The 13,464-nt window shown below is 46.6% G+C and overlaps 1 protein-coding gene across 1 annotated transcript; it reads left to right on the forward strand.

The window, feature by feature from the left end:
• Window positions 1–2,734: 2,734 nt before the first annotated feature.
• Window positions 2,735–7,843, forward strand: SERTAD4 (SERTA domain containing 4; the record flags this gene model as incomplete). Its single annotated transcript, XM_080341196.1, has 3 exons — window positions 2,735–2,900; window positions 3,381–3,496; window positions 7,097–7,843. 3 exons carry the CDS (start codon window positions 2,735–2,737, stop codon window positions 7,841–7,843), a joined length of 1,029 nt encoding a protein of 342 aa, XP_080197322.1.
• Between the last annotated feature and the right edge of the window lie 5,621 nt (window positions 7,844–13,464).

The following is a 13,464-nucleotide window of genomic DNA, read 5'->3' on the forward strand; positions in this document are numbered from 1 at the left end:
GCTTCTGGCAAGATGCTCAGGAGTGGATTTTGCCACCCTTAATGGGGAAAAACAGTAGGTTGGCTCTTTGGGAGCAATGCCAGAAGGCCATTTTTGTGGAGCTAGGTCTGGTATCACCTTGTACTTCAGGCTTCCAGTTTTGCTATGTCCACCTTTACCTTCTAGGAGACCGACTCCTCACATGTGCGGAGTACTCGTAGCTCTCTTCCCACTCATTTGCAGCAGCTGGAAATCGGTGCTTCTGAAAATCAAATGGGAACGAATAGCACGCTGAGAGTCACAAACCCTTTCAGCAGACTGGTTCTCAGCTTCTGTGTGCTGAAACAACTCCTTTGCTACAAAATAGGGCTTTTTTTTGTAGCTGAGTGCTGCCTATACAGCTTTGTAATGCATGCTGAGATCTGCAAGCTTTGTTTGGGGCTTCGGTTTTCTGGTTGTTTTGGGGTTTTTTCTGTTGTTATTTTTTTTTCTTTTTTTCTTTTTTTCTTTTTTTTTTTTTTTCCTCCTAGGGAAGTTCTATTATTTATGCCTTGTTTTTATACAATTTGGAAACATGGAGAATGTGCATGGGCAGTAGCTGTTTATAGAAGTTAACTGGCCTGCCTCTATTAATTTTGCATGTTGTAAATAGCAGAAGCAGTTCATTTACTTTACCGGCTGTCCAGAGAACTCAGTTTTTCAAGATAAATCAGCAGCACTGTGCAGAAGGCATCTCAACACTTCCTTCCTTCCTTCCTGTGTGTTTCTGCTTAAGCACAGAAAGACCTACTTGTGATGAAATATGGTAGGAAAAATAATGCAGTCGAAATCTCCAACTCTCTTAAAAAAATTCCACGAAGAGATGCTGAATTCATTACGAGTAAAGAAATCTGGACCTTTCCAAAGCAGCAGTGAATTTCTTCCAATGCTTTTTCTCTGAGGACAAACACTGAGTGCTGACATCATGCCAACGTGAGAAGATTGATGTCTCCCTGTGAGTGATTCCTTCGAGCAGATTAATGAGAACAGTCCATGGGTGCTTTCTAATGACAGCCTAATCTTTTCAGCCACAAAATATATGACTTTTAAGCTGGTTCTTGGGCCACTTTTTGGCCCTGCTCTTAGGTCAGCAGACTTGACCCACTTGTTGTTTTGTCCAGTCTTTCCATGTGTTGGTACTCAGCTGGTAACAAAAGTTGTGGTGAATAAATTATATATATTGTCTGTGTCATGGATAACTTCCAATGGGAATGTCTAGTGGCTTGTCATTCCATGTGTCATTGTCTCCTTGCTCAGAAAAAGCAAGATGGCATTAATGGGCTGCTGCAAGAAAATGACTGTGGGCTATATGCAGTGCATAATCAGTAAATTGACTCCGAGGAAGGGGTTTAGGCATCTTTCAGTGTGATTGTAGTGAGGTCTGGTGGCTTTTACTCAGACAAACGGCTCGGGGATTTCAGCTGACTTCCCCTTCACCTCCCATTTTCTGCCCCGGTGAGGAGCATGGGGCTGACCCACACATCTGAGGAACAGAGAGCACATACTGGAAGCCCATTTCTTCATCAAGTAGCAGCCTTGTGCATTCTTCCAGGATTTAAGAAAACAACTGGCAGATGTGAATGATTTATTTTTCCACCCTCTTCTGCTGCGATTTATTTTTACCTCTTGTTAGCGAGCGCTCCGCTGCTAACACAAACATTTGCTGAAATTCCACCTGCCCACCTGCAGCCCCTCCTCTCGCTGCTTGCTCGGGCCCTCGTCTTCCTCCGGGAGGGCTGCACCGAGGGGAAACTACATCCCGCTTTCTTAGAGAGAGGAGGAGGAAGGAGAGGGAGGGGCCAGGCCGTGTCTGGGCGCATTGTTCCACGCTTCTCTGCCAAGAAGTAGGTGACTATGAACTCATCCCTTTCCCCTCGCAGAAAGTTTGCTCCCTCCCCTGCCCTCCCCTCCCGCCTGCTGTCGCGGCAGGAGGCAGCTCGCAGCCTGGCGCTGGCCCTGGAGTCCCCGCTCCTGCTTAATATTCCGCCTGCTCCGCCGATGTTGTGCTTGGCTCCGGTGGGACCGCAACTCACGGCTTGAAACCGGAGCCAATTTTCTGTCTTAAGTCTCGCAGTGTTTTGACTGGAGGCAGATCCAGTTCAGTCCGATCGGGGCTAGTGGAAACAACTACCTAAGTCTCTGCTGTCTTGTTTCGTTTGGGAGGGAAGAAAGAAGAAAGGAACGCGATCCCGAACTGCTGGGCGCGCTCTCTCTCACACACACACCCCGCTGCACACACACACACACACACACACGCACCGCAGGCACACACAGACGCGCACACACAGACTCGCACACCCGTCGGTGCCGAGCGCTCTGTGCCAACACCGCCGGGAGAGAATGGGAAGCGAGTGAGCGGATCCGTGCCGGTGTGTGAGCGCCGCTGGGGCCGGGGCGGCGGCGGCAGCGGGGCCGCGGGAGCGGGGCGGGCGCGGGGCCGCTGGGGGGGCGGCGTGGGGGCAACGCGCACGAACTCCCGGTGCCGGGGACCCTGCGCCTTTTGTGGAAGAAGGCTCCAGTCCTTTTCCTGCCGTAAAAAGGAAAAAAAGATGTATGTCTACGTAAGATAGATATGCGTATATTTGTGATATATGTGACTACAGAGGTGTGACTGCCGAGGGGCACAGGAGGCGGAACGCGGCGGGGCGGAGGGGGTCAGCTGAAGGGGTGCCGGGCGCTCACCGCGCTGCTTCGCTTCCAGGTGCCGGCGCCCGCGATGACCCTGGTGCTGCCCATGCAGCGGCTGGGCCGCCCCATCGCCGCCGAGGGAGCCGCCGACCTCGCCGCCTACCGCGCCCTCTGGGAGCCGCCCTGCTGCGGCCGCCCCGGCCCCGCCGCCCCGCCGGCCCCGACCCCGCCGGCCCCCGGGCCCCCCGCCGCAGGTAGGCACCGCGCCCATCCGCCGCGGGGGCCCCGGGCGGACACCCGGCCCCGCAGCGGCGAGGGGACGGAGGTTTGTCCGCGGAGGGGGGCGGCGGCGGGCCCAGGCTGAAGACGGGGGCTCTCCCGCGGGGCCGCAGGTGCGCGGGGTTCGGCGGGCGCCGTCGCACTCGGCTTCTCCGGCGCGGGGGATGCGCTGCTGAAGGCAGCTGCCCGCCCGCGGGCAGGAGGGAAAGTTTTCCCGAAGCCGAGCGTCCTGAGGACGGCAGCGGTTTCCCGTGGCTGCCTGTTAAAGCAGCTGCCCGAGCCGGGGCGCCTGGCGAGCTCTCCGTTAGGTGAGGGTTTGTTTTCGATCGCTGCAAATGTATGTGAAAATATGCGGTGGAGTTCTCCTGTAGCGCGAAGGGAAATGAAAAGTATTTTGTTTGGAGAACCTCCGGCAAACCGCATGTCATTTGTCATATCTGATTTATTACCCGCAGGATCACATTACAGGGGAATTTCAAATCCTGTAACAACATCCAAGATCACATACTTTAAAAGGAAATATGTGGAAGAAGAGGATTTTCATCCGCCACTCAGCAGCTGTACACATAAAGTATGTTTTCTAATAGTCATTATTTTTACTCTGAGTTTCAGATGCTTAGTAACACTCGATTGACCCATTTCCAGAAGGCTTAAATACTCGGCTGAAATTAGGAGAATGATCCAGCTGTTTGCTCAGAACAAATAGTTGTCACATTCATTTTTTTTATTGTCATCAAATTGCTTAAGAAGCAAAGGTGTTTATAACAACTGTAAATGGAAGTGCCAATAATAACTTTATTATTCAGATTATTTTGTTCTTAGGTAGTTTATATCATGTTTACAGAAACAGCCTCGTAACAGTGTTTGAACAGGAGAAATGAAGAATATAAATAAAAAGGATCTGTGATTCTCCACTTCATTCAGAACTTTTTTCAGGGGAGAAAAGAGTAATAGGTTCCATGTACCCTCAATGGGTTACAGATCCTATAGAAAAACAGATTTGGAAAGTGAGTACAAGCTCCTTCAGTATTTAATCCTGTTTATTAAAAAGGTAATAACTCCAAAAGAACAGATTAGTAAATGAAAGAATATATTTTTTTAAATGAAAGCTGTCAAGGGAGGGATTAGTGCAAATATTTCCTAGGTCAGTGAATACATACATTTAGTTTTTTTTTCCTTTTTTAATGGGAGATTTTGTGCTCTCGTTCATCAAGGGCTTAGTTCTGTAGGGAATTGAATGTCTGGAGTGATGTGCTTGCGCCTTGAGACCCCATCCTTACCTTGCTGGATCGTCCCTGGCCTGCGGTAGTCCAGTGCTACCCATGTGCTATTGGCAATAGAGAGGACACAATATAATCCGATTAAAGTACATCTTATGGGAGGCAATGGTGTACCACAAGAGCCCCAGAGACAGAAAGCTAAAGCGGATCAAGATGCAGAGGAAGTTTATACATCGTCTTTACCCACATCGCAGAGTCAGCCATCTGAGAGGAGAACTGGGTGCCTCATCCTTGCCAGGGACACTGGGCAAGGAACTCTGCCTGGTGGGATCTTGTTTCTGTGGAGAGATTTCCACAGAGGAGAAGCACACAATAATGCTGAGCTCACTTCTGAGGACCTTAGAGTTGCCAAAAGAATTTTCAGCTACAAATAGTGTTGGCTGGAAATAAGTACCTGACCAGGAAGGTGAAACACTGCCCTGCCATCAGTTCCGGAAGGTGTCCTTTCTGCTGCCAGAGCAATGAATAAGTAACACTGAGGGTGTCGAAAAATGTGTTCTGGTTAGTGAGCGTGTCTCCCACATGTTGCATCACTAGCTAGCTTTTTTCTTGGCTAGAATGTTGGATTTTTGTATCACTGATTGTTTTCCTCGCAAAGGGGAAGAATAGTTACTTATCCCATTCTAACAGCTTAAAAACCAGTTGTAGAGGTAGTGGTAAGATAGACCTGTCCCAGACGTTGTCTTGGAGAGCTGTACCATGTCAGAAACCCTGGGTCACCAGTTTCTTCTGTTTAGCACGAATATGTTTTCTACTTTGCAACACTGAGCTCTGGGGAAGGGAGAACATCCACCAGATTTATTTGAATTTCTTACCTCTGCTGCCCATTAAAGAAAGTTGTGTTCTGAGATTTCTTGTCCCATAGAGAGTATGATGGTAGGGCCCAGAGCCCCTCTCCAGAGGGCTTGTTGGCAAACATTTGTAGTAGAAAGCCTTTGACAACTTGTTCCTACTGGTGGCCCTCCAGGATGTATCTCCAGGAGGATCACAGTTCACAGAATCACCGAATGTTAGGGCTTGGAAGGAACCTCGAAAGATCATCTAGTCCAATCCCCCTGCCAGAGTGGGAACACCCAGATGAGGTTACACTGGAAGGGGTCCAGGCAGGTTTTGAATGTCTCCAGAGAAGGAGATTCCACAACTCTCCTGGGCAGCCTGTTCCAGTGTCTGTCACCCTCACTGAGAAGAAGTTTCTTCTCATATTTAAGTGGAACCTCCTGTGTTCCAGTTTGTACCCATTGCCCCTTGTCTTATCATTAGTTGTCATTGAGAAGAGCCTGGCTCCATCCTTGTGATACTCAGCCTTTACATATTTATAAACATTAATGAGGTCACCCCTCAGTCTCCTCTTCTCCAAGCTAAAGACCCCCAGCTCCCTCAGCCTTTCCTCATAAGGGAGATGCTCCACTCCCTTCATCATCTTTGTTGCCCTGTGCTGGACTCTCTCCAGCAGGTCCCTGTCCTTCTTGAACTGAGGGGCCCAGAACTGGACACAATATTCCACATGCAGTCTCACCAGTTCAAGTCTCACTGGTTTGCTCCAGGCTTTTACAGCTTTACGGACTGTTGCTGCAGTAGGTATAAAGGACGCAAATTAACCTGTAGGCTTAATATAATTTGTAATGACTCATATATTGTAGAAAATGACTCTGTCTAACAAAGGACAGCTTCAGCTGTGAACTCACATGAAAACACAGCCAATTTTTGTTTTTATGAGGCGCTGTGCTGCTTCTAAACCCTGTAGACAGGACAAGGCTGTGGAAAGAGCTAGAGGGCTGAGGAGAGCTGAATGGATGTGAAAAGCAGCTGTGCTTTAAGCTCTTTCAGTCCTCATAGCTACGACTTCCACTCTGCAAAAATGCTGTAACCATGTGGGAAAGGGAAGAATGATCAAGCCACAGATGGGGGGGATTTAGAGCAGTCTCGCTTTGTGCTGTGCTGCTTTCCTCCTACGCAAACCAAATTCTTACTAAAAATGAAAATTAGTTAATAGTGCTTACAGTAGCATGCCTTGCCCCCTCTCTTATTTTGATTCCCAGGGTAGCGATTACAGGGCAGAATCCGGGGCCTCCCGGGGGCAGTAACCTGCTTGTGCTGCCAGTGCTGAGAAAGGGAGTCCTGGAAGGACCATGGAAGGGAGAACAAATCTGTGGGCATTGAGCCAGGATTTCTGCAAATCCCTATCCTCTCTGCATTTCCTGACCTTGTCCCTGCCTATCTGCGTTCCCACCAGTCCTGGAGAGCGCAGGGTGTAGTACACAGGCCAACAGCTGCTCTCCAGATGCTGCGATGCTTTGGGATGGGTTTCTCCCTGCCTTCTTCTCCCCCATGCGCTTCTGTACACAAGAACGGTATAAGGGACGTTGTCAAATGGAGGCCTCCTCACCTGAGGACCTCTTCAGCTGGCAGTGGATGAAGTTCTCTGATACTTGCTGTGTGAGCCAATGGCTGTTGGTTACGTCTTGGAAACCTTGAGGCTGTAGGGGAGAGACCTTCACTTGGCTTCAGAGCTTTGGGGGGATGATGGAATTAGGTCCATTTACATCAGGAAGTCCCCAGTCATCACTGGAGTAAAACTGTGCAACCATTTGAGTTTTAAACGCAAGTGCAAATAAAGAGCCAGGTGTGAGCATCTGGATTTCCCTCTCCCATGCTGGATTTGTGCCCTGTGATTGCCTCTATGTTGTAACACTCAGCTACTTACCTCCTAAATCTGAATCTATGTTGTGGCTGAGAAAAAGCAGGTTCCCAAGCCATCTTTAGGCACCTCTCAGGAAGAGAATGAGAAAGTTAGCAGCACAGGGGGATTACTTTTCTTCATTTTCTCTCTCCTTGCCTGGAACTAAAGTGCCTGCCTTCAGCTCCGTGTCTTTTGTCTTTTGCATTTTCAGACAATCTCCGTGTTTGAGGAACGGGCCCATATTCTTTACATGTCTTTGGAAAAGCTGAAATTTATTGATGATCCTGAAGTCTACCTGCGGAGATCTGTCCTCATCAACAATCTAATGAAGAGAATCCACGGAGAAATCATCATGCAGAACAACTGGTGCTTCTCCGCCTGCTCCTTCGGTGGCACCTCGCCACAAGAGTGGTTTGTGCCTCAGGACTGCCCATACAGAAAACGCCTCCGGATGGCGAAGGAGGAGTATGAGAAGCTCCACACGTGCTGCTTCTATCAAGAGTGTGGCAGTCACTATTTAAATCTACCCTACTCCGTTAATGCTAGCACAGAAAATACTTCCTCCTCTTCCTCCTCCTCCTCCTCCTCCCCCATTTCTTTGCCAAGCTGTTCTCAGCAGGTGGATTATGACATTGGCAGTGCCCCTTCTTACAGGAGTGATGGCCATATCCCTGCTAATGAAATATTCATCGCTAATGCCAGGTCTCACGGTAATCAGGAAAAAGCAAAATTTAATGACGAGAAAGGAGGTAATGAACCTGAGCAAGAGAGCGTCACCCTAAACTGTGAACCTCTAAGAGGCATCCATGCTCTTGAATGTAAAGGCAAATGTTATGACTATTTTGAGACTGGATGTAATGACAAGAGCAACATAAGTGAACCTTGGAAAAAATCCTTAAGGAAAAAGGAGTCTTTACCAAGTAATAAAATATGCTGCAGCAAAGGAAGTAAAATATGAGGCATCTTTCTTGCTCTGTTGAAGCATGCGCAGCACGTCCATTTGTCTATCAAGATAATTTTTATTTTGAATGGATTTTTTATAGTTTTCTACAAATGATACAATCATGCCACAAACACTACGTGTAGTTTAAATGACTGGAGAGCAGATTGTGTAAGCGTCTCTGTGATGTGCATCAGCGGGCTATTTATAAATATGGAGACTTCATAAGGAATGCAGTTGTGTTAATGCTTAGCACTATAGTCTGTACAGCTATGGTGTAGCTTTCGTTACTGAAAATACCAATCAGCCAGATGGGGAAAACATATCGTTTTATATATCCCCGCCCCCAAGAAGTCTGCCATTAATTAAGAAGAACCTCTGTTATGTTTACCAAGGAATTAGAAGTCTGGTAAACAAATTGATGCTACCAGCAAGGGTGATGTGCTCCCTGTAACTCAGTATTTGCTCTGACAAAGGACCGTCTTCATGGACTGGGAATAAACTATCCTTACATTTTGTACTGACACTTACGAATTCCTGGATTCAGCGTCTTGCTCAACTGACAAAATAGGACATAGCATAAAGAAATAACCTGTTTCTGGGATCTTAATCAGAAACCCAACATGCAGCTCAAGTACTTGCACGTTGTCACGTTGGCTGTAGTAACTGATGAGGCTTGTTGTTATACAGGGCAGGTTTTTTTTTGGTGCCTTACATTTTGTCTTAATTTTTGCCAGTGTGAAAATTAAGTATAAATCAGTGATACAGCAGGGATTTAACCTAAACAGAGAAAAAAAAAATACCACAAACCACAGGGTGGATCAATATTATTAGGAACCTTTAACCTTTGAAGTACTGAGTTCAACTTCCTATTCAAACATCTCTGTTCTTCCTTTTTGATGCTCAATTGCTTTTTGATTTGCCATCCTTAGGAAGGGATTTAAGAAACAATAGAGAGCTGTCTCTTGTAAACAAGCATTCGATGCTTGAGTGTTTCTATGGCAACTGTCTGTTGCTGGGGCTCTTTTTTTTCCTTCTTCGTATAATGAAGTTCATGAACCAGTGGCATGTTTTATACTTTATTCGGTTTCACATAATTTCTCTCTTTTAGATTGCAAAAGCATGCGGGAGTTTTCTATGACTTTTGCTGTTGATTTAAAAAAGACAAGAAAGCAAAAAGCACAATGTTAATTGATAATGTGGCGATAAACATGATTTTATCTGAATGAATGTAAGGGGTTTAATTTTAAAAAAGAACATTTTGGAGAAATGAGCTGAGATTTCAGTGGCTAAGGACAACATTTAATCATCCCTAGGTAGACCATTTGCAAAAGCGTGCCGTTTAAGTGCCCAGAAGACATTAGTCGGCTTGGACTGAGAGTATTGAGTCTTAGATCCACCAAATTAATTAGTTCCCACAGTCCCCATAACAACTGGCAGGATGTGCTTGGCAAAATAGCCACATCCAAGCCATGGCTGACTCATAATAGCTGCCTGTTTCCCCAGCAGCCTGCATCCAAGTGACATCTTCTCCACTTGGTTCTTGTCCAAAGGCTGACATTCACCTCTGTGCCGGGGGAGCGGCCAGCTCGGCGCAGGGCACGAGGGTCCCCAGTGGGGGACACCGCCCTGGGCTGTCCCCGGTTGGGTGCTCTGGGTCAGAGACCTCCTGCTCTGGGTCTCCCAGGCTCAGCCTGAGTCCTCCCGGGCCATGGTTATTTTGGGTAGCGTGCACACCCCACAGTCACATTTGCAAACTGGGTGGTTTTCGTGACTAAGGCCAGTGGTCACAGGGGAAAGCTTCCTGCACCACCCCCCTTGCCAGCCAAAGTGACCATAAAGACAATATCTAGGATGTAAATCAATGATAACCTTTATGTAGTCAGGCGAGTTGGAACTGACAAGTTTGTAAGGGTTGTCATTGTGAAGAATGACAAAGAAAGTATAAATCCCACCTGATTTCTCCAAGAAAAAAGCTTTTTTATTAATAAAAATAATATTAAATATAGATCTCATTCATACAGTGTATGAGTAGGATCATCATTTAGACATTTGTCCACAAGGACCAATTTTTAAAAAAATCTGATTTTTCTTGTGTTACACCCAGATAGTCTAGTAATGTCTGCTCTTTTCCAATATTTGATAAACACTTGATGTTTTAAGCTTAAATATTAGATGCTTGTATACTAATGTGTTGTTGTAGTAAAGTGAAATTTCCTTGACATATATTTATTAAAATGACCAAAATTCATTTTAATTTTACATTTCCAATGGCTACTGGGTCCTTTCCCCCATGTTCCCCTCTCTCACTCATGGAAATGCCATTTAATCAAACTGCTCCCTGCTGAAGAGGTCACATCGCAGTTGACTGTGCACCTCAAGGTGGGTCCTGGATGTAGCTCAGCCTTCTCACAAGGCTTTAGGACAGTCTGAAGGTGCACTGAGGAGCAACAGACTTCTCTGTGGGTTTGCACAGACAGCCAAGGGTAATGCCAGGCCAGATGCTGCCAAGGCCACAGATCAGCAAACCCTTTGGTGGGGGATGAAAGCTTTTTGACCCTAAGGGGCTCCTTTACCTTCAGGAGCAAGCCTGCACGTATAACCCATTGCAGAGTCTTCTGAGTTGAATTTGCACCTGGTGAAGTGGTGGGTCAGCAGAGCTCTGTCTACTCTTCCCTCTCCAACAGCTTCTTCAATTCCGGGGACACCTAGAGATGAACCTATTACAGCTCTGGGCAGTCTTATTGAGTGACATTGGGGTATGTAAGGGGTGAAATGTCATCTGATGAAGGTTGGCCTAAGGATAAGTGGTCTTCTATGCCTTTCTCTGGACCCTGCCTCACAAAATAATAGCAAATACTGAAAGTAGATATATTGGACTCAGGGGTACAGCGAGTTCTGTTTGCTTCAGAGGAGACAGAGGTGTTACATGTTAGAAAAGAGAGTTGGAAACACCCTTGTCCAATTGCCAGGAATGTAATAGACCTCGATAGGCTAGCCTGAATGGATCTCATGCTTTACATTTGGTTTGATTTATGGCATGTGAAGACTATAAACCTGATAGGCCCTTTCCCTGTTGCACACTCCAGTACTAAGGACATTTTGCTAGTATCACATATTTTTAAGAAATAGTTGTTTTTCCAGGATTATCCTCATGCCTTTTATCTGTATGTCTCATGCGTACCTTCTAAATGAATGCTCCTGAACTTGACCTACCTGCCTGGAAGAACTGGGCAGAAGAGCTTCTCTTTAGGGAGATTGTTTTATTCCCTATCATAAGATACTTCTCTCCTAGAATGCAAGACTATAAGATACTGTGCTTTTCACCAGGCTCATAATGGTACTTCAATAATATATGGAAAACAGCAACACAAAAAGATGTTACTGTTGTCAGGTCTATTTTACTGTCACTAAGAACAGAAGTGTCATTTTACCTTCAGGATCGCTTTCCACCAGGTAATGCATTTCCCTTGGAAAAGCATAGTTCATTTGGACTGAAAAAATTATGTTCCTTTTTCAAAGCATGCAGCATAATATCAATGTGCTTCATATATACTTCTGGTAAAATTTTACTGTTTTTACTGGATTAGCTAATCTGTTGAAACAGCCTAATGTGGTTACTTAAGCACCCCCTGCACTCCAATAGCCTCAGCTAGCACCGATTTGCAATGCCAGCATAGCAGCCAGCTCTGCAGAGAAAACAAACGCAGGGTGAGACGCAGGAATGAAGTGCTTCTTTCAGTCCTGAAGCTGTTACACCCCAAAGCAAAGTTGCGGTAAGGAGATATTTTTCACATCTCATCTTCTTGCACGCCCTTCATCCTCTTTTTACTGTCATTTTGGTGGAGACCACAATGCGCTGCTGGGGCGGTGCACTGGGTGCCACCACCCTTTGGGTTTGCACAGGGGAAGTGCGAAGCCAGCTCAGAAGGCGCAGTGTGATCTGAAGTGGAACGTCAACAAACTAAGCAGGCTGCAGTGCCTCTTGCTGGTTTGTGGCCTTCTGGAGGCCCGGGCCAGGTGTGATCCACCCAGATAAATGGCCTTTCCAGCTGCTCGTGGCTCAGATTGCCACTTTGGTAGGGATCTGGTGATTAAAGGGCTCTGACTGAAGCAGAGACATGAAGGTGATTTCTAGCCCACATTTGACTCGTGCCCTTTCATTGCTTTCTTGAGATAAAGGCTATACCCAGAGGTGTAGCAAATGCAATTGCTGCCTACTCATGCCAGGAACCTTGATAAAAGAAGTTTCTTAAGTTTTGTCATGAAAAGAGCCAGTTAGTCACATTATAGAAAGGTTTAAACTGCTGTGGGGTAAAGGATTTCATCTGGCATTTTATTCAGTGAATGCAGCTCTCACAGGGAAGCCTCTAAAAGAGCCATAACCTTTTTCACTGCCTGTCCTCTGCTTTGCAGCCTGGAAGAAAGGGGCTGCCCTTGCTTTTGGAGGTAACCTTTTGGGCTCCTCAGTACTGGAACAAGCTTTTCTGCAGCTGCACAAAGCACCCCAGAGGCTTTTCCTGGCAGGGTGTGCAGAGCCTGCTAAAAGATTGCAGCCGGGAAAGTGCTGCGAAGGATCTTGCTGGAAATGTTGGGAGATGTGAATCTTCCACAAAGCATCCCATGTAACAGCCAAGCCGCTCAGTCACAACTACTTGGAATACACAGTAATTTCCTGTGTTTTTTCAATCTCACTTTAACTCCTCTGACAGATGGGGAAAGATGACTAAACCGAGGGAGTTTACGAAAGTTCGTCTTGTGGTGTTTGCAAACTGTCTCTGTGAGGTCCATTTTCTCTAATGTAAACACAGCCGTGGCAGGGTGCCGAGCGCTTTTGCAGCAGTTAATCCAGCTCAGCGTAAGGCTGCTAACGCGAGGTGTAGCCGGCTGGCGGGTCCACACCGGGGAACCGAGCACAAACCAGCCCTGGGATGATGAGACCTTCACTCCTCTTGAGTCTCCATGGAGAACATGAAACAAAGCAGCTGTGGCTGTAAGACCAGAATGAATTTGCCATTTCAGGGTCAGTGACTTTGCGTGTCAGGGGGCTTGGGGTCAGGTGTGGAAGGTTCGATTAAACTCCAGGGAAGTAATCATGTGTAAATGGTTGCATTTGGGGCAATAGTTGGCCTGTTGTTGCTCTCCCTAGTCTTTAAGTCATAGCAAGGAAGTGAGCATGCCCTAGAGAATGTGGAGTTTCAGTTCCTCAGCTTTGCAAAAGTGGTGCAGACTGCAAGGTACACGAAGCTTTCTCACCAGATCCAGCTGAAAGGCCAGGTAGGCAAGTACATTAACTTCTCTCAGTCTCTGTGTTCGACTTTCCCCCTCTGAGGAATGAGGGAGTGTGAGAAGTCACAGATGGGTGATCTGTGTAGACTCAGAGGTATGCACGATGAGAAAAAAAAAAGCCAAAACCCAATAAAAAACCCCAAACAGGGAGACACTGAATTTGAAAAGTAACTTATCTTCTATGCCTAGTAATTCTTCTCAATTAATACAGCATTATTCTCCAATTTACTGCAGATAGCATCTAATCTGTCATAGTGGGATTGCAGAAAGGAGATAAATTGTCCGTCTGCTCAAGGTCAGTCCATTTAGTGCTGCCTCCTGCAGAGGTACTTTCCCCATTGAATACCCCA

The sequence above is a fragment of the Nesoenas mayeri genome (genome assembly GCF_963082525.1).
Source record: "Nesoenas mayeri genome assembly, chromosome: 3".
Lineage (NCBI taxonomy): Eukaryota > Metazoa > Chordata > Aves > Columbiformes > Columbidae > Nesoenas > Nesoenas mayeri.